The sequence below is a fragment of the Cydia strobilella genome, chromosome 15, assembly GCF_947568885.1.
Source record: "Cydia strobilella chromosome 15, ilCydStro3.1, whole genome shotgun sequence".
In the NCBI taxonomy this organism is placed as follows: domain Eukaryota; kingdom Metazoa; phylum Arthropoda; class Insecta; order Lepidoptera; family Tortricidae; genus Cydia; species Cydia strobilella.
In genome coordinates, this window is record NC_086055.1 from 8,473,785 (window position 1) to 8,495,653 (window position 21,869).

A 21,869-nucleotide genomic window follows, 5' to 3' on the forward strand; every position below is an offset into this window, starting at 1 on the left:
AAATAAAATGTATTTGATGTAATCAATAAACTCTTACTAACTTTGTGTAGGTACTTTCGCAGAAAAAATATTTAAGTAGGCAAGTACCTATAATATAAAATGTTTGGTATCCATTGCGTAAATGTTAAGTAACATTTCCAGTACAGTAATTAATAAGTTAAGCGACATTGAATAATGAATAAGTAACAAATATACGTGGAAAAATTAAGTAAGACAAAAGGCAATCATAATTATTATAGTGTAACGTTCATATTCATTAAATTCCCATTATGTTTTATCATTTTGTACATCCTTTTAGATATTTATATTTATAATAAGTTTTTTTTAATACGACAACGTATTGGTGAATCAGTCGCGTTTGCATGAAACAATGATGTGTATGGTAAACTACGATTTGTGGATAGATTAGGGGTTTCACGAATGTTGTACCTGTCAATACTAAAATTAATGACAAATAAAAATTTAAGAATGTATTTTTTTTACTTTTCGTGAATTTAAAAACCGGCCAAATGTGTGTTGGACTACGCATAATAGAGGGTTCCGTACCTTCATACGATGCCACAAAATAAGTAATAGTACTAGTATACAGCGATTCAGGGACGAATCATGCTGTCCTTTCCTAATGTATAGCACTATCCCTTTCGGCTATTTCGGGTTGTCAAAATTCAAGTCATTCTTATCTGTGGTCGTGCACGCAAAGGGAGGGGAGGGTTAAGTTATGCCAAACCTAATAATTGTTTGGAGCAATGCTGAGCCGAACGGAGCCGAGTTTGCCCGAAAGCAGGAGTGTCTCCCCACTGAAGATACTAAAATCCATAAAAGCAAAACGGCGTATCTACGCGGCACTTACGTCGTTTTGATGAGAAAATTAATTAAATAAAAAACTTATGAAGGGCTCAACCGATGTTATGTTCAAAATAATTTCCGTGGAAAGTAGGTATTTTTTTTTCATATTTATTGGACGCCCGGTTTAAAAGTTAAAGGAGGGACACATTATTTTGGATATACATACGTTGATTAATGTATACGTTGATTTTTACTGAAAAATGTTTTATACACTTTTAGTTACCGATTCTAGTACATATATAAAATAAGTTATAATTTTTTTTTACTTTTGTACTACCTATGTAGCCGCTCACAAAATACACCCACGTTTCAAGTTTCTTCAAAATATATATTATATTTTCTGAGTAAAATGGCTGTGCCATACGGGTGACAGACGGACAGACGGACGGACGACCGGATGGACAGACGGACATGACGACACTGTAAGGGTTCTGTTTTTGCCCTTTTGGCTACGGAACCCTAAAAATGGTTTGATGGATATCATAACCTTAGTACTTTTGAAACCCCTTAATTACTTACATTAACTATTATTTTGTACCTTAGGATAATAAAAAATAAATATGTAATGAATTTGATCAATTGGTTGAAAATATAATCAATATAGTACAAGGCGGCTGGAATGGTGATATGTATAAATAGTGTATACGTCACGTGGTCGCAAATCGTACTACATCTGTGTGGACATAAACTGACAAGACACCACGCCAGCCGATCGGGTGTCTTTATTTGCCAAACAACACACATATCGCAAAGTTCACGGTACCAAAAATAGAGATGATTATGCTGAACACGTCTAGATGTAAAAAATATATATAGGTATCAATGAACAACAACAAGGAATAGGTATCCGAGAAGTGTACAATAATTTCTCGCACCTCTACTCGATCACATCTATAACAATAATACTTTAGAAGGCTTCAACATACCACATTATGAGAAGGAGCAGGCCAGTCTCTCTTCAAAATCTATCTAATACACTGATAATCCTCACAGCTCCGTTTAAATGCCGTAGTCGAAACTCTCGAACTCGGAAAAGCGCGAGTCCTGCTTCTGCAGGCGCTGCTGGCACGCCTCGATGTAGCTGTCCTGGATCCGGTACATGCCCGAGTTGGCCTGGTACATGAGCGTCTCCAGGATGCGCTCGTTCTTAATCGCCTTCGACGGGAGCACTACCTTGATTAGCTCCTGCGGCGAGATCCTATACAGCTTCAGGTCCCGAGCGAGCCTCTCCATAATGCATTTAAATTCATTTTTGGCATCAGTCTTATTGGCGGACTTGGCCTTGATTTTGTTGCGCGCCCAGCTGAGCATGGCCTCGAACTTGCGGACCTCGGGCACCTCGAGGTTGCGGCACATGATCATCTGCACCATCGACTCGGACAGGTTGAGGAACTCGGCCGTCTGGAACAGCGCGTAGGCGCGCTGCTCCGTGAACGCCAGGATCATGTTCACCAGCTCCGACGCCGACGTGTACCGCCAGTAGTAGTTCTCCAGCGATATCAGCATTATGCAAACCTGGAACGACACAACAACGCTTACATCATACACTTGCAAGAGTGCGTTTAAAGATTCGATGGATTTTCATTCTTTTCAAATTAGTCGCATTGCGTCTGTTTTAGAGTTTCATTTCGACAAAAAAACTATTTAAGACAAATCTACTTTACCCTTACGTATAGATTTTCTGTCACCTACTTAGTTAAGTCAAGACAGATGTCGCATCACGAAAGTTTAGATACGGAGGGCAAATGATGCTCAAATGAGAGCAGTGATAAAACCACGAGCCATAGCATTTCCAGTTCCAGTTCCGGGCGTGTATTATTATATTCCGTGTGCATGTGTATGTAGCCAGCATCCAGCATCACTGTAACTCACCACTTCTATCCTGAGGAACTGCTTGGCGTGGTGGAAGCAGGCCTGCAGCAGCTCGGGCAGGTCGTAGTGCTCGGCGGCGCAGATCAGCCCGGGGATAGACGCGCAGGTCAGCGGACAGCTGCCCGTATGCAGGTAGTCTAGCAGGATGCGGAACGTTTCCGGGTCGAACTCGATTATAGAAAACTGAAAGGACACGTTGCACTATTATAAACTGAAATATAGTTTGGCAAGTTGTTTGTCAGGGGAGCAAGGCAGAGAGAATCACACTCATCACACGTACAAAACTTAGTTCATGGAGCACTCATTTTATTGTATTTTACCGACAAATTGTATCCATATCATATACAGAAGAAGGGACTAAAGCCTCCAGTACTTAAGACTGGAGGCTTTAGTCACTCCTTCTCATTCATCTCATTTGCGGCTGAACCTTTACGCGATCCGCCTGTAAAATTTCTTGTGTATGCAGTATAGGTATAAGAACTTAGAAGCCGAACAGTTAAGATGCTATAATTATTACGAGTTGTATGGATCTGTTCTACTAGAGTCCGCCTAAGCTCACTTTGCACAAACTTGAATAGAACGAAATGAGGTAGTGTCATAAGAGTCATATATTCATAGAAATTTGACATAAATAATGACATGGCAACACTTCAAATGCCATGCAGAGTTAGCTTGGTTCGATTCTAAATCAATTCAATTAAAATACATACATATATAGAATGTTAAAATAAACCCTGCCTTTTTGATTTGCGGCAGTGAGGTAAAAACAACTTACCTCAGTCTGTGCAAGTTTGGCACGGTCCACTTTCTGGGCGTCGGCGCACACCGATAGTCTCGGTACTGCTAACGCCGCATTTTTGTCCTTGTCTTTATCTTTGCCTTCTTTATCTGAAAATTATAAATAAATAAAATATGAGAAGTGAAAGAGGTGAAAATAAGATTAAACTCGTTTTAGATTACCTAAAAACATTGTTAACACAGTGTAAAAAATCTGCTATTTAAAAATTACAGCGTTGTAAGTCAATGTTGAGCAAAAAGTGTTCTTTGGTGATTTTAAATATGTTCTCTTTTTATTTTATGTATTTTCCTTTCTGTTGTGGCATCACTGATTGGGTTTGATGATTGACTCAAGGTTAGTATGCTGAGTCAGAACAATACTGTAACTCTCGCGTATCCTTTTGTTTTTTGAATGTACCTCTGTATGAATGTACTTTATTACTGGTTCTGCGCGCATATTCATTATTTTCTGATCCGGAGGAAAGGAATAGGTACTAACTAGAGCAGTCTTGCGAGCTGGCCCACTTCTTCTTGTCGTCAGCGTTGAGTTGCGAGTGCTGCTTGCGTATGGAGCGGCCCCAGCCGGCCGTGATCGTGCCCAGTCGGGAGAAAGCTCGCTTCACCATGGGAGAACTGGGTACGCTTTTTGGTCTGAAATGAATCACATGAAACATAATGGTGAGTTTTATTGGACTAAGTCGTATTCATTGAGTCATTCTATCAGGTAGAACTTAAATCGTCTCTCCGGTGCATGCACGTAAAATATGACATTGCGCTATAAAAAAGAACACTTCACAACTGGATAGAGCCTTAGCAAGAAAAGTGACACATCATCGGTGTGAGAAACTAACCTCGGCGACTCGATGTCGGGCACCTGCAGGAAGTTGCTGCTCTTCTGGCGCGCCGGCGTGGGTGACAGCAGCGTGGGTGCCGGCCGCGCCAGCAGCTCCGCTACAGGCACCTGCGGCGACCCGAACCCGGTCTGGATGCCGTACAACATCTCTTGGAATACTCTGAAAATTATATAATACATTGCTTAATACAAAAATGTTATTATCCTGGACTAAATCCTCAATCCCGCATTAATCAACCTGTAAGTCACTCAAAGTATCGGTGGGTGGGCGAATACAGCGGCGGTAGATCTCCATGAACTCGGCATCAGCGAATCTGCACGAGACCGAGCAAAGGTCATAGTGCTAGCCAAGTAAGTAAGTAAGTAAATCACCCCAGAAGGGTTTGTTGGTTGATGGAAGCTAGCTGTCCTCCTCCTCAATATCGTCCTCACTCCAACAAACTAAGTAATCAATGTACAGTGTATTGTAATCGTCATATGATTTATGCCCCGCGAAGAACACGCCATTTAACAACTACGCATTGTTGATGTTCAACTCGTTGTTCAGAAAGATACAAAGAGCAGTTAAACTCACCTACTCCTAACCCCCAATATCGCCCTCACTCCAATAAACTTGGTCTTCTGTTTGGACTGTCCCACGAGGAACACTACGTCAAATAGCTGCGCATTCGTGGCCACGTTCAGCTCATTGTTGAGGAACACCCTCGTAAAGTCTTTCGCGAGCTGGTCGTAGTCCTCAAACTGATCGCGAACAGAGTCGAGAAGAGGAGACGACGGCCTCATATGTCCAATAGGGCGCCATGAACCTGAAAAGGTAACGAATTTTATAAATCTCTTGCCTCATTTTTGAAGAAACGATTGTTACTCGTTATTGATGCTTATCAAGGTTATTAGTGTGTATCGTCGTGTACTTGAATTATGTTTTACGAACGATGTATCAATACGGGTAGGTACTAGATATGTTATGATACTAGAGAAAGTTCAATAAATAAGAGAGAATGTTAAGCATAGGGTGGAATTAAAATTGTCGCTAAAAATATTTGATATCATGAATTCATGATCCAACTAAGGTAGCTTTTTGATATATGAGCAACACCAAACGACGGTATGAGTAACTCAAGTTCCTATTTTCAAATTTAATTAATAGTGGTTAGTTTTATCGAAAAATGTAAGATTGGATTACACGGATTTCAATAACAATTAATTGATTAAATTAAAAGTGGAAAATCTCCCTGTCTTGGGTGGGAGTTCAAGTTCAACCCACACTGGATTACTGGAGAGTGAATTTTTCCACTTTTAATTTATTTCTAAGCTTAATAGCATCGTTTGCAACGTTCCTGTTTGATACAAAATTAACTTAACAATTAATTGCTTCTAGCTATGTCCAATATACCAACCAAAAATGTACTTATGTACCTACATTGATTCATCATCTCATTCATCTCTATCTAAGTACCTACTTAGAGTTTGAAACTACATGCCTACGAAAGTTAGCAAACTTGTTAGGAATTGATATAATTAGCAACCATCAAAGGTTAGTTCAGAGTGACCTAAAGTGAACTCACAAGTTTTGATCCTGCGGGTTAAACCGTCGACCAAATCTTAGATTGAAGCATAGGTTAATGTACCTAATCACAGAATAACTAATAGTACTACCGTACAGAAAATTCACTCCTTTACAAAAGTCAGATTTAGGTATAAAATTATACCTATACTCGCCGCCTGCAAGCAAAATTGAAACTTATAACCGCGCACGAACCGTGAATCTTCTTTGCGCGCCGCAGTTTTATGACCGAGCTGCGAGTGTCGGCACGGGGTTGTCACTTGACAAGTTTTTGTACCTATACCTACTTATTTATTATTTTTAAGACAAATATGTAGGAATTACAAACGTTGATTCTGTAAACATAGTTTTTTTATCCGGAGATGGTATGTCTGATTCTCACGGAAGTAGTTATGCCACAGAAGTACTTATTTCTTTGAAAATATGTCGGTCAATAGTCCGGAATTTAAAAAAAATGTTATTTCTGCTTCCTTGTTCTTCCGTTTATTCACACATTCGTAAACAGAACAATATCTATAGATTTAGGTTTAGAAGCCATTATGCATTTTCAATTTTGCGCGAGTCGAGCGGCAGCCCATTGCCATACTCCTGCCCGGGAGGCGCGCCGGCCAAATGTACCTAAACTGAGAAATGAAACCCCCCTGACCTAATACGAATATAGTTTAGAAAGTTGTAAATAGCAATGTGCGCGGCATATTGAATTGGCTATAGAAGCGATACTTCATGAGAAAAAAAGGTGATTGTCTCTGCGGTGGACCTTCACAAGAAAGACCAACGACCTGCAGGCGTATGTATTATGGATAACTTTATTTATTAGTATATTCACGTGAAAGAATGTGTCACACTACGCGACTGAAAAGACGGATACTGTCATTATTACGCTGTCACGTAGACAAATACGACCTCATATCCATGTACCTACTCATCAAGATAATCGTACAGTATAGCGAGAATATTGGATGAGGGCAACGCACAAACTAACTCGTAGAATCATAATTGTAAAATAAGTGAAGACAAATCGAGATAGGAATCATACTGGTATAGAAAAAGCCTATGCAATATGATGAGATAATGATGATTATGATGATAATGTTTATAACGCACCTCTCCTATACGGTTTAGGTATCTGTCCAGTCTCGGCGTGATTCTGCAAGTTAGCTACGATGTCTTCGAGCATTTGACTCCGCGTTCTTTCTTGCATCCTCGCAAATTTCGGGGCGGAATATGACGCTCTTTCTCCGTTTACTATTTTCGTGAGAAGCCATTCTCTGAAAAATATAATCCAACATTTAATGACAATGTCTATACGTCTATAGACCATCCGAGAGGTAATTAACATCGGAGATATATTATAAAGTCAAAAAGCAGCATTCAAAACAGTCCATGAAATTGTTGAGAGTACTTAAAATATTTTTTAATGTAAAACGAACTTCGGTGGATACCGTTCAGTATCACATATAAGTTTAAAATTGACTTTCACTAAAATTCTTAGCATTTTCGCTGGTGAATTTCGTACACGTTTTCGCCTAAAGACTATAATGCAATATACCTAATGTTAACGTCGCTCAGTGTAAGTAATTAATATAGTAGTACAGTTATCGAAAAGTATCACTATCACTATGCAGCGATAATTACCTAAACATGGGCCCTTTGTCAAACACACTCTGCTCCCAAAGGTAGGGTTTGTATGCACCAACCTCGTCCCGAGTGACTACCGACACTTCGTACCTGGTCGGCCGCCGTTTTATCCGTGCTGATACTCGTACTGTAAATAATGATCCATACTTACTAACATACTTTACATAAATTCGATTAATCGTAGAGTAAACCCCTTATTCATAAACGCGATACATGCCTCATTTAGCTAATAATAGGCTTGTAGCACGATGATTAAGGGGGTAAATGTTTAAAGAGAAGTTATTTCAGGCAGCACCTTGCTTCTACAGGGCAAGTAGGGTAAATCTGCCTATATACTCGTATAACAGGCGGACAAGATATTGTCGCTTATTTTATGGACGCACATGTTCTTACTGCAGGAGAAAGTATATACTTAGGTACTGCGACAACCGGTATATTCCCCAAAGCGACTATGTAGTCGTCACGTATGTGTCCTTTACATCGATACGAGGCAATGTATACTTTCAAACCCTTTAATTTTTTTTAAAGTATTTAAACGATATAATCAAATTTCAGTGAAAATTTCATGTTTATCTAGCTTAAATCTCAAGTGCTCGTTTCGAACCGCGGACTAAGCGTGTAGCGATTTTCAATACCTACCCATTAAGTCAATCCAAGTTTATAATGCTCTTAGCTAAGATAAAGTTTTATAGACTACACTCTTGAGCAATAGAAAGAGGCCCTATAAATAGTGAACCGTTTGATATTGCTTTTAAGTGAATTTAATGTAGGCACTAAAACTCGATATGCACCGTCATACTTCCGTCACATAGCGACAAACAAGACAACAAAATGCTGAATCTGAATATATCAGAGTAGATTTGAGGAAGGTTACATTTGATAATACTATATTTGACTCATATTCAAGCCATAAGGAAGCGAGTTATCCAACACTTAACACGTGGGATTAAGGCCCGACTGAAATATAATGGATATAATGATTCACCCACTGCGAAATTATGTACATACCTACCTAATGGTCTAAAATGGTATATATAGAAAGAATAACATAATGAGACACTATGTTCACGTCACATCGTTCATCAGTACCTACATATATATATATATTCCGGTTAAGATTTCAGACTTACCTAAAATAAACGTGTGTAAGAAATGGCTTTTAATGCAAGCCGGCGAGAAGGCAGTGTTGTCCGCTTCGAGGAACACGACGCACACAATATCATTCCCTATGTGCCTTTTCCTTTGCAGCTTCTGGGGGTCGTGGCGTTCGTATGGCAATAGTGTCGATACGTGGAACATGATCTCAATGCCACGCCAGTTCGTATATACTGAGTACAGGCCCGTTAGGTCGTGGACGGTGTCTAAACCGCCCTTGTATTTGTCGAAACCTATAACAAAATTGAGGTAAGTGATAGTAGGATTTCAACAATAGATTAGATTTATTTATTTCTTAAATAAAAAGGCACAGTATTTTACAAAAAGGGATAAAACAAAGGCTTTCACTAAAAGATCGTCAACTTAAGATTAGAACAGAAATCAAATAATAGAATATAAAATAAATAAATAAAACAAATGTCACAAAAAAAGAGATGTCAATGTAAATTGTAAATATGGCCATAATAAAAATGAACCTCATGTAAGACATCACAATTATAGTGCGAGTATCGTCCTGTAGCTTGCTATAGCTGCTCGCTTGTAGCTGTAGCTTCCTATAGCCATAGCTTCACGCCGGGCACATGTGACTGATTTTAGTATGCAACATAAAAGCGCGGCGTACAATGTGTTAAGCTATCGAATACCAAAATAAGTATGCAAAGAAACTCGGGGTTCACGCTCTAGCATATTAGTCAGGGCACGTCAGGGTTACTACTGTTACTACTTAAATAATGTCATTATTTGCCCTTCTTAGCCTTTATAGCAATATTATATAACTCACTACCTATGAAGTTAAAACTAGTACAAAGCGATATCGCTTTTGCAAATCGTCTAAAATCGTTACTAACAAATCTCGCTTGCATTGACGAATTTGTCGAAGCGTATAGTGACTAAATTCTAAATCTAAATCCGTTTTTTCGATCTTGTAACAACTACTTATGTATGTACCTACTAAATGCCTATTTATTTAACTAATGTGTATTGCCTAATATTCGGTGAGTGAAGTATATTATATACCTACCCAATTTGACATGTAAAATACTATGTTTTATGAATAAAAGCTCGAATCTTGAATAGCTAATACACAGATTAATGGAATTGTAAAGACCTTTTAGCCGCACTTTTTCCCCGAGCACTTGTAAGAACTCTTCAAACATTGGCGAATTTTCATTATTGTCCAGAATGTCTTCTTCGCTATATTGGTTTTCCTTGACGAATATCACGCCCACTTTGAGCTCCGACTTTATGAATACCTGGAATAAAAAGGCGTTGTGTAAAATAATGCAATTATCTTAAAAAATAACTAATAAATGATATACTTTATAAAATAAGTAATGGTTAAATGAATAAAGAGTGTTCATGTATTTGAAGGTTCTTAGTTTCTAATATTTTATTTAAAAACACCTAAATACAGGTACATCTAATATTAATACACTATAATCCAGGGGTTCCTAATCTTTTTTCAGTCCGCGGCGCACAGTTGCAAGTTTAAAATATAATTTCGGCGCCCTAACCTAGCTAGGCTATGAAACGGGGTCACTTTATATGGAAATTTCCATAAAGTATTTTTTATTTATTTATCACGAAATAAATCTTTTTCATTTAAATTTATAAAAACAATAGGAATACACATAATCCAATTTTGATCTCTAATACCTTATTGTAACTATATAACCTTTTGTTGGGGTTTCGTATCCGAGGGTTTTATGCGAAACCATTGAAAATAACGTATTCATATTCGTTCACCCTGTTTTACCTTCCAAATATTGGATATTGATCTTGAAGCGTTATTAAGTTAGCTTATTACAATCATAAGACAATATACGAGTAAGGTTATGGCATGAAACTTATCAGAGGATTAGGGAATAAGGAAGCAATCTATCTCCGCTCTAGCTATCGAAAATATTACCATCGTATGAGCCACTTGGGATATGCCGCTCATTATCTTTTCACCTCAGCAGCTCGAACAAGCCTACTTTCGTCACTCCCTGGAGTGAGGAAAGTGCGACTTTCCTCACTCCAGGGAGTGAAACAAAGTAGCCGTTTAATTTAGTAAAGGCCATGAACTGCCACTTCATACTTTGATTACAGGTTTTTTTTTACTGAATTATTCTGTGTCGTTCGAAATACAATTTAACCATTAATATATACTACTGAGGTGAAAAATTATGTGTGCAACACGAGAGCAAAGTTATTTTACATCTCGTATTTTTGAGTCCCTCGCTACGCTCAAGATTCTAACTGAGAATCACTCGCTTCGCTCGTGATTCAATGATAGTATCTTTCGCTTTCTCGGGACTCAAAATAAACACTCAAGAAAACCCAACTTTCCTCTCTTGTTGCACAAATAACTATTTCCAGCTCAGGGTGCGTAGACAAGATGCCAATCGTAAACGCTTGGTAGCGAACGAAGCGCAACTGTCCCTGTCGCACTAATATAGAAGAGTGATAGAGAGAGATAACTACGCTACGCTACGGAGCGTAAACGATTGGCATCTTGTCTACGCACCCAGTACACAGCAATATTAATTCAACGCCTAAGGAAAATAATTGAATATTTATATATTTTTTTGCAATGTGATTACCTAAAAACCTTTTGCCCTATGAAGGATCATCCCGTGCTTACAGGAACTATAATGATAACTGGCAGTACTAGTTAATAATAATATTATGTAAATGGTCGGTGCCGCGCTCTAGGGGCATTCCATGAAAACGGTAAGTTTTTCAACTAGTGTTTTTTTCACAAAATTCTTTATTTACTTAAGTATGCAAACGTGTAGGACAAAGTATTGGCATATTTTGCATGCAAATTGCTTACGAAATATTTGCTTTAATTCCGAATTACTTTGTCGACTTGCGTATTATAGTAAAAGTAAAGATTCATACCTTTATTTTCCGGTTATGCAATCCCTGGTGAAGTGGGTATTAAAAGTTAGCCGGAGTACGCCATTTGACAGCGTGCAATAATATCTAAATTGGCACGACACGGTATTCCACTCTTTCCACCGCTGCCGAAAGGCGACCTGCCTGTTTCAATTAGCACTACCTATATTAACACCCGTAATGGCCCGAACACTGCAAAATGGATGAACGTATTGGAATATTGGAACTAGTTTGAATTCCTAATATAGACGGCGGGAACATTTATGCAATTTATGTTGATACAGTATTCTAATCGTATGTGACATCCTTAGGTGTTGCTACCACTATGTTAGATTTTAATGAAGGTACCTAATTTCTAATTACATTATTGTGACATAATTAATCACAAATCACAACCGACAATGTACCTTTTGTCTAATAGAAGGGCGGCGGAATAGTCAGGTTTTAAGGGGGAATTGTTTTTTTTTACGATAGCAATATGGGTACCAAATGAAAGCTAGTAAAAAGACCATTTCAAAAATATATGTAAGCAGTCGAGGTTTTTATTGTTTGTTAATGTTAGTTGCCGTTTAATGTAACAGAAAATGATACTGTTTTTGCACTTTTCTTATTTTTTGATATAGCTGCTTAATTATTTTAAGACATTATATAGAGGTATAAAATTTGGAATAATCCATTCAAGTATTTTCAATTTAGAGTACTTCAAAGTAAACTGTTAGATTGTGACATTTTTGAACGTTTTCGAATAATTTGTTAGACCAAGTAGTGAAAATGTTACAGTATGTTATATATTTGTGGTCTATTCACAAAGCCCTTTCATTTTGTATCTCACATGGTATGTTTAAAATAAAAAAGTTTATAACTTTGTACTGCCGACTTTATGACGTCACAGCATGTAACCCCACAACTTTCACGGTTGTTATCTCATATATATATTTGTGTAATTTGTGTTTAGGACATCAAACTGAATGCATTGATATTCACCCATATCTGAGATGCCATGAACGAAAATCAATTTTTAGAAGACTTTTCGAGAAAAGGCCAGGCCACTATAAGACAAAATAGATGCATAAAGTTAAGGCCGTTCTATCGGTTTGCCGCTGTCACTGTCACATTTCGCAAGAAAGAACGGGAAAGATCATGCGCGCCAAGTGTCAATTTTGATCGAATTTTGTCGATTTTTATTTATTTTAAAAACGTTACCTTACAATATCGAAATTCGAAAGCTATGATATTACTATTTAAGTTAAGATTGTTTTTTCTTATTTTTTTGTTTATAGTAGGTATCACATAATGAATAACCAAGTAAAGTTTGATTGAACGTCCAAGTTAGAGGTTACTTTGGGAATTAATTGTATCGAGCTAAGTGTCATAATTCGTGTATCGGAAGATAAGGTCAAGAACTACATCTATTTTTTCCACGTCTACGAATATCAACGCCTCTTAGAAAAACATGATCATATAAGGAGATTTTACGCCTTCTGGCTCAGGGAACGGCCTTAACACAAAGTAATATAAAGATCACGTATGTATCGGACGTTACTTAGAAAACAACAGTAGAAAGACATTTCGCCTGATGAGAAGCCAGTTTATGGCCGTACTGCTATCTAATAAAGCAGACATAAAAAGTATGCCTGGGCCGTTGCGTCTGTACTAAAATGTACTTAATGGTACCTACTGCAGGTACCCTAGTTCTAGGACGAACAATGATATAAAAAGTTAATCGGTTCTGACAACGAAATCGCGTCGACGTCGACACCGTATTTATAATTTACAACAAAAAGAGTTCGCAACCTTCGGGAAATTCCAAGTTTCTCACGGTGACTTCAGATGTTTGTTCTCAGAATTAGTAACTAGTTGACATACAGAGCGACTTAGACAGTTTTCTTGTTTCGTTGATATTGTAAATTCATAAGAATGCGAAGAAAGGTAAACTCCTGGGAAAAGAGAAATGAAGAGCGGCAGGTCGTCACCGTTCTGACGCAGGTACCTACCGGGCGTTTTAATAATTCGGCGACAATTTGAAGTCACTCGAAAATAAATTATCTTTGCGTGCGTCGCAGTTAACTTTTAATGTAGTAAGTGATAGTATGTAACCATATAAATTATCAAGGTGAGGGCTTTGATATGCGACAAGCCTTCCCAAATCTCAAACATCAGTTGAGTTTTAATAGTAGGTATATAAAGGAATATGTATTCATATTAACTGTTCTTACTGGTTACTTTGATAAGTGATTTTACTATCAAATAATAAATTTACATTAATGTTGTATCCTTATAACTATATCCGAATCATAACACCATGTATTCAATCGATTTAAAGGATACTTTGTAAATAAATACCACAATGTACCTTCCTTTTCAAATAGGTGAGGGGTGGCTTGGCTAGCTTTTATAACGGACATACACACTACGGTCACAGGAAAGGAAACACACGTCGCGTCGGCGTGAGGGAGACCTGTCAATAACGATGTCGAACGCGACTGAGGAGGGCTCACGGAAAATTGAACAGACATTTTATCTATACAGGTATGTAATTCTGACAACAAAAAAATGTGACGTTTTCAATCAAAAGTTGTCGCTTAAAATAATGACGAAAATTGCTTGTATCTTTATACGAGAAACCTGTCAGAGCGTCCTTATAGCAAGCGACAATGTGGTACCTTTTGCTTGAAAACGACACAAATGCTTTACAATGTCTAATGCTGTAAGTGGGGCAAGAAACCAAATTGGGGACAGGATGGAGTATAAATTTCCCGTGTGGTTTGAAAGCCCCGTAGATTCGTGTTCTTCTCTCACTCTTACTGAGTAAGCGTGAGCGAGATGGATGTGCGTGCTCGGGACCGCTGGATGATATCAGCATATCACGTTTTTGAATTTTAATTTGTTGTAAATTTTAACAAAAATAAAGTAATCAATGAGTTCCCTTAAAAAAAAAATTGCGCATTTTTAGAAGCAATTTTCATATTTATAGTTTTTGTGCATAATTTGATACAAATTTTCAAAGTGCGTTTTAGACCTATGTTCGTGATTTTTAGGGTTCCATAGTCAACTAGGAACCCTACTTGTTTCGCCATGTCCGTCTGTCCGTTCGTTCTCGGCTTTGCTCCGTGATCGAGAACCGAGAACGGTAAAATAAAAATACAATTTTTTTTTCGGGTACCTCCCATACAAAATTTTTCTTCGCTTTAATCATATGGTGTGGCGCATCGTTGGATAGGTCTTTCAAAACGAATAAGGGTCTTCAACAACCACTTTTTGATAAAGTAAACTTTTTCGGAAATAAACGCTCGGTCGAACGTAATCGGTCCAACCGTTTTTGAGTTATTACAAAAAGTCTCCTCTTCTTAGTAAAAAACCTGGCCAAGTGCGAGTCGGACTCGCGCACTAAGGGTTCCTTACCATTACGCAAAAAATCACGTCTGTTGTATGGGAGTTGGGTGCCCCACTTTTATATTTGAGTTGATTGAGTGAAAGGTAAATTGACTTAATTGCGGTTTACGATTTATGACGTATAAAAAAAAACTACTTACTAGATCTCGTTCAAACCAATTTTCGGTGGAAGTTTGCATGGTAATGTAATGTACATCATATATTTTTTTTAGTTTTATCATTCTCTTATTTTAGAAGTTACAGGGGGGGGGCACACATTTTAGCATTTTGGAAGTGTCTCTCGCGCAAACTATTCGGTTTAGAAAAAAATGATATTAGAAACCTCAATATCATTTTTGAAGACTTATCTATAGATTCCCCACACGTATGGACTATGGGTTTGATGAAAAAAAAAATTGAGTTTCGCAGCGTTATTTTTAGGGTTCCGTTTTTTGCCATTTGGCTACGGAACCCTAAAAATAACGCTGCGAAAATACTCCCTTTTGTTTGTAATGTACATGATACTAACTAACAGTCCCCGTCCGGTATATAATAGTAGTATCCAGAGGCCGAATTTATTTAGAAGCTACATAGAAGAAGATGTATGCTTAATAGCATCGATCGCAGACGTTTCTGCTTGTTAAAAATTAATTTAATAGTCCCCATTTAGCCTATTCTGATAGAATGGTAACTACGGAATCCTACACTGAGCATGGCCCAACATGATTTTATATCGAGCGAAAGCCAAAAAATTTGGATTCGAATCGATGAAGTCACTGGAAAAAATCCTCAAGATTGCAATTTTATTTTTTTTAGCAACCGTATCTAAAATAAAAACTGGCCAAGTGCTAGTTCGTTTAACTCGCGCACCGAGGGTTTCGCTTTCGTACAAAGTTTAAATTTTCTAAGTATTTAAGATAGAGGTGTGATTATATTTTTCCTGTAATATTTATGATAATGTTATTATTATGTAAACATTTCAAACAATTTCATTGTTAAACTTTGGAGATAAGGGTAGGGGGGAGGGGGGAAATGGTATTTTTTTTACATTTTACTTCATAAGTTAATTTTTTATTTCTATGAAAAACAAATTAAAAATTGTTTTGTAATGTTCAATTCGAGCTCTTTCAAATGATATCTCACTCGACCTAGTAACTAGACTTTGACTTTTTGCCCCCTCTTTATGTTGGGCATTTTTCATAAGTAATAAAAATAAAATAAAAAAGTCACACTTCCAATGTGTTAAGGTTAGCGCTGTTCATAAGAGCCACACCATAAGGGTTCCTATTTTGTACCTTTTTGGTACGGAACCCTAAAAACGGTACGATTTTTCAAAAAACTTACCTCTCTAAACCTACGGCACCTTAAGGACAAGAATAACAGGCATTCAAAATTTTTATCAATTTCTTTTATAACTTGTATGGAAACCGGGTAAAATTTATTAATTAATTACTTTTAAAAAAATTGAAAATAAAAACCTACCTACTTACCTAATAAATATCAAAAAGTCGCCATTCATTATTTGAAAAGGAGCTACAAAGCGGTAGTTTTACTTAGTTGCTTATTTTAAACTTAACGGACCTGTTCTGATAATCAACCAATGAATCAGCAGTATACATAATATGTATAATTTTACGTTACGTTACTATTAAAGCCATGGTTCCTAATTAATAATTATACATGTTCCTTGTAGTTTCGGCATTCCCTTAACTAACTTATTTAGACAGCTTAATTTGCTTAGACGATAATATCTTCTATCACATCGAATTTCGCTTAAATATCTCTTTTGAAGTAATGTAGGTATTTCGAACAACGATATGTGCCCCATATCATGTGCCTCGTGTCGCTTTAATGGATTAGACTCATTACTTGAATTACCAATTAACAATATAATACGTAGAAATGTGAAATAAGACACTTCAAACATCTTAAATCTATGATTTAGGAATCGTCGGGTGACTCGCAATAAGAATTGTCTCAGGTGTGTCTCAAATGTGAAAGTAACTGTCTGTCTGTTACCTCTTTACACTAAAACCACTGAACATTTAAAAAAAAATTGGTATGGAGATAGTTTGAGACCCGAGGAAGGACATAGGATAGTTTTATTAATCATCATCATCTTACACAGAAGTCGCGGACAGAAGCTAGTATGAAAGATTTAAGAAAAGAAGATAAATAAAAAAAATTACCACTTTTCTGTAATATTCATCGAAGTTCAATAGCAATTAGGTACATGGGCAGTGATAGTGCAACAATAGTAGATTGTTAACCGAGGGAGGAAAGGCACTCCTTTCTGCCGAGGTATCTGCCGTTCGAGCGCCAATAGTCCGAGGCAGAAATGATGCCTTTCACCCGAGTTAAACACTCTACTTTTCATTTCGAATACGAGGAAAGTAAAATGCATGTGTTTTTAGGGTTCCGTACCCAAAGGGTAAAAACGGGACCCTATTACTAAGACTGTCCGTCCGTCTGTCCGTCCGTCTGTTCGTCTGTCTGTCACCAGGCTGTATCTCATGAACCGTGATAGCTACACAGTTGAAATTTTCACAGATGATGTATTTCTGTTGCCGCTATAACAACAAATACTAAAAACAGAATAATTAAATATTGAAATGGGGCTCCCATACAACAAACGTGTTTTTTTTTTGCTGTTTTTTTCCGTAATGATACGGAACCCTTCGTGCGCGAGTCCGACTCGCACTTGGCCGGTTTTTTTTAAAACATGACTAAGTATATATTTTAATAGTATTTCTTGAGGGTACTTTCAATTAAGTAACAATTTAGGCAAAAGTATCGTTATTTATGGAATGGGGAGTCAAATATCAGAATGGAAATTGTATAACAAATCCATTTAAACTCAAATGTCAATTGCTTATCGTACAAAATTAAAAAAATCGTACTTCGAACGTAAAATGCTCTAGTGCAGACACGTATCATTTTCTGCACACCTTTTAGAACAACAATGACCCTCTTTCAGAGCATGAGAAATAAAAATCACTTATCCACATATTCGTATCCATACACTATTTCTTTTGCTATTTTTACATCTGGGGGCACGGCAGTGCCCCCGCCAAGTCGAGCAAAACAAAGAGGCACTTTTCTCGAAGCCACTTAGGCCATTTTTAACGTTTTGTAATTTTGTGATAGCTAAAGCTAGAACCCTGAATTTTCAGTAACGTATAGAGCATAACATGATTTAGATATACCCTTAATAACATGTAATTTGAACATGTAGTTTAAGAATTATTGCATATCAAAGTTCCTTAGTTTTGTCACTGACACACTCACTCACGATCATCATAATTCTAAGGTACTTCTAGCAGACCCACAAGCTCCAAATTTGAAACGTAATTAGTTTTTAGCGTATTAAGCCAATAAAAACTTTAAAATACTGCAATATCAGTCACGTTTTAAAGATTTAATAACTGCACAAGTAAGTTTGTAATCCTATATAAATATATGCGATAACAAAGTTACGTATGCAGTTCCCACAATTAGTAGGTTAAACATAAGTAGACTACGTTGTACGATGTAAGTATGAATGAAGATGTGTATAATTATGATATGTGTATACATGAGTATGGTATGGGTATGAGTACACGAAAAGAAGGTCTGCCTACAAAAAGAGATGAGATCCCATCAAAAACATTACATGTAAAAAGATGCAAGTCTCGCAACGCAGTTCTACTACAAAAAAGTTTTGAAATGTAATGTGAAACCAAGTTGGTTAGTCTAGTCAGTGCCAGGGGGTGATAAAACCGTAACAATATTAGATACCTTTATATTTTGAATACATATAATGAGTTGGCAATTGCACACAATGCTTTACTTGTATTGTACCTTTTACTCGTATGTGTATTGCTCAAACTGCATGTCTTTAGGGCCAGCGTTATGTTGAATTAGGATTATTTTAAGTAGTTGACGAATTATCCTTATGTGATTATGTAGCCGTGCGATTGCCAAGTAGTTATAAGTATTAAAAAAATAAAGGTATCTAATATTGTTACGGTTTTATCCCCCCTGGCACTGACTAGACTAACCGACTTGGTTTCACATTACATTTCAAAACTTTTTTGTAGTAGAACTGCGTTGCGAGACTTGCATCTTTTTACATGTAATGTTTTTGATGGGTAGATTTTGTCTGCCGATCTTGTCCGCGGAAATATGGATTCGACTTAGGCAAGGTACATTATTTTACCGTTATATCAAATCCTTCACTTCACGTTCTACTCTACTTACCTCTTCTCTAATTATCTAATTAGATGTAGGGTTAGTTCGAGAAATATGTATATTATATTATTGTTATTTTATCTTAATAAAATAAGGCTCGAGATGACATTGGTATCAATTTTGCAGGTTACTAAATAGAAAATATTTTCGTATCTTTTTGATTATCTATATAAAGTATCTGCATAGACTAGATAATCTGCAACATATAGCACAATCGGAATAGGACAAACTGCGAAATCTCTTGTTGTTGTTGTCCTATGGCACCCCAGAGGTGCTAAGGGCCTTCACAAGCTCGCGCCACTCCTTCCTATCTTCAGCGACCCTTCTGGCCTCGCTCCAGCTCAACCCGACCGCTCGTAGCTCACTCATGACGGACCGCTGCCAAGAGTGTACAGGGTGCCCGGAGCCACGGCTTCCGTCCGGCGGTTTCCAACCGAAAGCGACGGTTGCGTTATTCGTTTCCCCTCTTCGAATAGTATGTGTGTTTGCCGGCATATACTCCATAGGTCTTCATTTCGAATAGTTTTTGGCCAGAAAACGCGAAGTATCGACCTGAGGGACACGAATCTCTTAGACAGTGATTAAATTTGGTATACTATATGTTAATTAAAGTTCCCTTTTTCATGCCCACACGATTTGACATTTGGGGACCTCGAGGAACCGCAGCCATCTTGGAAAATGTGTGCCTTCCGGGAAAAATTCGCACTTTACTCTGAATTTCCGTATTCTATGGTGTAAGGCAACATTAAAGCTTATTAAATTCTATACAAAAAAGACTTACATACCCTTGTGGAAAAATTTAATCTTCTTGTTGAAAATACTTGCTGAATCCAGATTGAGCGGTTATACTTTTCCAGGGGTCATTCTCTTGGCAAAAGGGACCTTTAATGAATATACATACCTGTATAAATACCTATGTCCAAGAGATTTCGCAGATTGTCTTATTTCGATTGTGCTAATAATCGTGTTTGTGTTTATATTAATTTTATTATTTTAACGTTTCCTTGATCAACAATATTTAATGCTCATTCGAAATGCAGGGCCGGGTTGGGGCGCACCCACCAAAGTTCCCACACTTACGTCCAATGATATCTCTGGCCGGACCTAATGAAAATTGGCAGCGCACTGGATCGGACGAACTCCGTCGTTAACTCACTAAATACACACAAAAGCGAGCTATATTAAATGTATTTAAGAGCGAATTTAGCATTTTCCTGTCTCGTAAGCGTAAAGTACCTACGATTTTCCTATTTAGGTGCTAAGTCGTGATTTTGCATTTTCATCATCGCATTTTGCATTATTCGTATTTGCAAAGAAAACCACGCATTTCGCATATGATATTTTCTACATAAACAGCAGGTGTTTTCGCTGCTATGTAAATAACGTTTTCATTAAATCATTTTACGGTTTAGACTCACTTGTTTTAGTCACTCGCGTGACATGTTTCGGAGAGCCTAGGTCTCCTTTCTCAAGCACTAATAGTGCAAGCAGCGTTCACGACTACCGTGTATTGCGTACTGCCGCTGCCGCGCGCCATCTTCTTTACACTGTTAGAACACATACGGAGTGTAAAGAAGATGGATTGCAGCAACTCCACAGTGGCAGATCACGCCCTAGATACAGGCGCGTCGCACTATCTTCGGTTTGACAAGGCGAGATTACTGGTACGAGAAAATTGCTACGTACCATGTAAAATACGTGAAGTGATCGAGATTGGGCGGCGCCCTAATTTCAATCGGGATAGCGGCTGGGCTGTGCCGCCAGCATGGAAGCCTGTGATTCCTCAGCAGAATGCCGGTGAGTGTTGTGACAGTGTAGTGGACATAGTGAGTTCGTGCTGTGTGTCGCTACAAGTGTAAGGTAACCCAAACCCAAACACACCACTGTGCCCGCCTACAACGATTGCGCAAGACCTCCCCCAACCGGCTTTCTCGGCGCGCGGCAGCGGCAGTACGCAATACACGGTCTTCGTGAACGCTGCTCGCACTATTAGTGCTTGAGAAAGGAAACCTAGGCTCTCCGAAACGTGTCGCGCGAGTGACTAAAACAAGTGAGTCTAAACCGTAAAATGATTTAATGTTAGTATGTCTCACAACAGTTTAAATTCGAACGTTTTCATTTCTCATGCCGGCAATGTTTGTCATTATGGATATTTTTAGGCTGCGCCAAATACCATTTTTTTATGTTTTAATGAGTAAAAGTACAAGCAGCAACACCATCACCATTTGAACTGAACATCGGTAGACCTTATGTCTTTACAATAAGCTTTAGGAATTGTCAGTTAATAGTGCAGACGATGGTATACCTAATCTTCTCTTATATATGATAATATACCTAATATATACCTAATACAACTATATTAAGCAGCTAAATTCCTGTGTAGTATTTTGGCAAACAGAGCACTAATACCATACCCAATGTAACGTTGACATATCGATCTTTGCCTATAGCGTCTCGAACGGCTAAATTGCCATGGATAGAATTAGTCGTTTTATTCTCTTACTGTACAATCCACTAGGTATGCATTTTGAAACATGAAGCGTTATTAAAAAATTCCATAACTTGGAAGTAAAGTTCCACGAGTCAGATGTCCTGATAGAATATCAGCGGAGTAATTTTATGAAACAGTTTGCGCTTGAGTTAATATTTTAATGCGATCCTCATCTCGCGAAGGATCAG

General features: G+C 37.7%; 1 protein-coding gene across 1 annotated transcript in view; it reads right to left on the reverse strand.

Annotated features, from left to right (window-relative positions):
• Positions 1 to 1,380: 1,380 nt before the first annotated feature.
• The window catches only part of LOC134747987 (uncharacterized), a 191,322-nt gene continuing 170,833 nt past the window's right edge, over positions 1,381 to 21,869 (reverse strand). Inside the window, exons 10-19 of the mRNA XM_063682679.1 lie at positions 9,814 to 9,958; positions 8,681 to 8,938; positions 7,548 to 7,677; positions 7,017 to 7,180; positions 4,923 to 5,154; positions 4,347 to 4,508; positions 3,995 to 4,146; positions 3,494 to 3,606; positions 2,719 to 2,901; positions 1,381 to 2,361 (exon numbers count right to left, since the gene is read on the reverse strand). Coding sequence (XP_063538749.1) covers positions 1,846 to 2,361; positions 2,719 to 2,901; positions 3,494 to 3,606; positions 3,995 to 4,146; positions 4,347 to 4,508; positions 4,923 to 5,154; positions 7,017 to 7,180; positions 7,548 to 7,677; positions 8,681 to 8,938; positions 9,814 to 9,958 — 2,055 coding nt within the window. The 3' untranslated portion in view covers positions 1,381 to 1,845. The remainder of the gene's footprint in view (positions 2,362 to 2,718; positions 2,902 to 3,493; positions 3,607 to 3,994; positions 4,147 to 4,346; positions 4,509 to 4,922; positions 5,155 to 7,016; positions 7,181 to 7,547; positions 7,678 to 8,680; positions 8,939 to 9,813; positions 9,959 to 21,869) is intronic.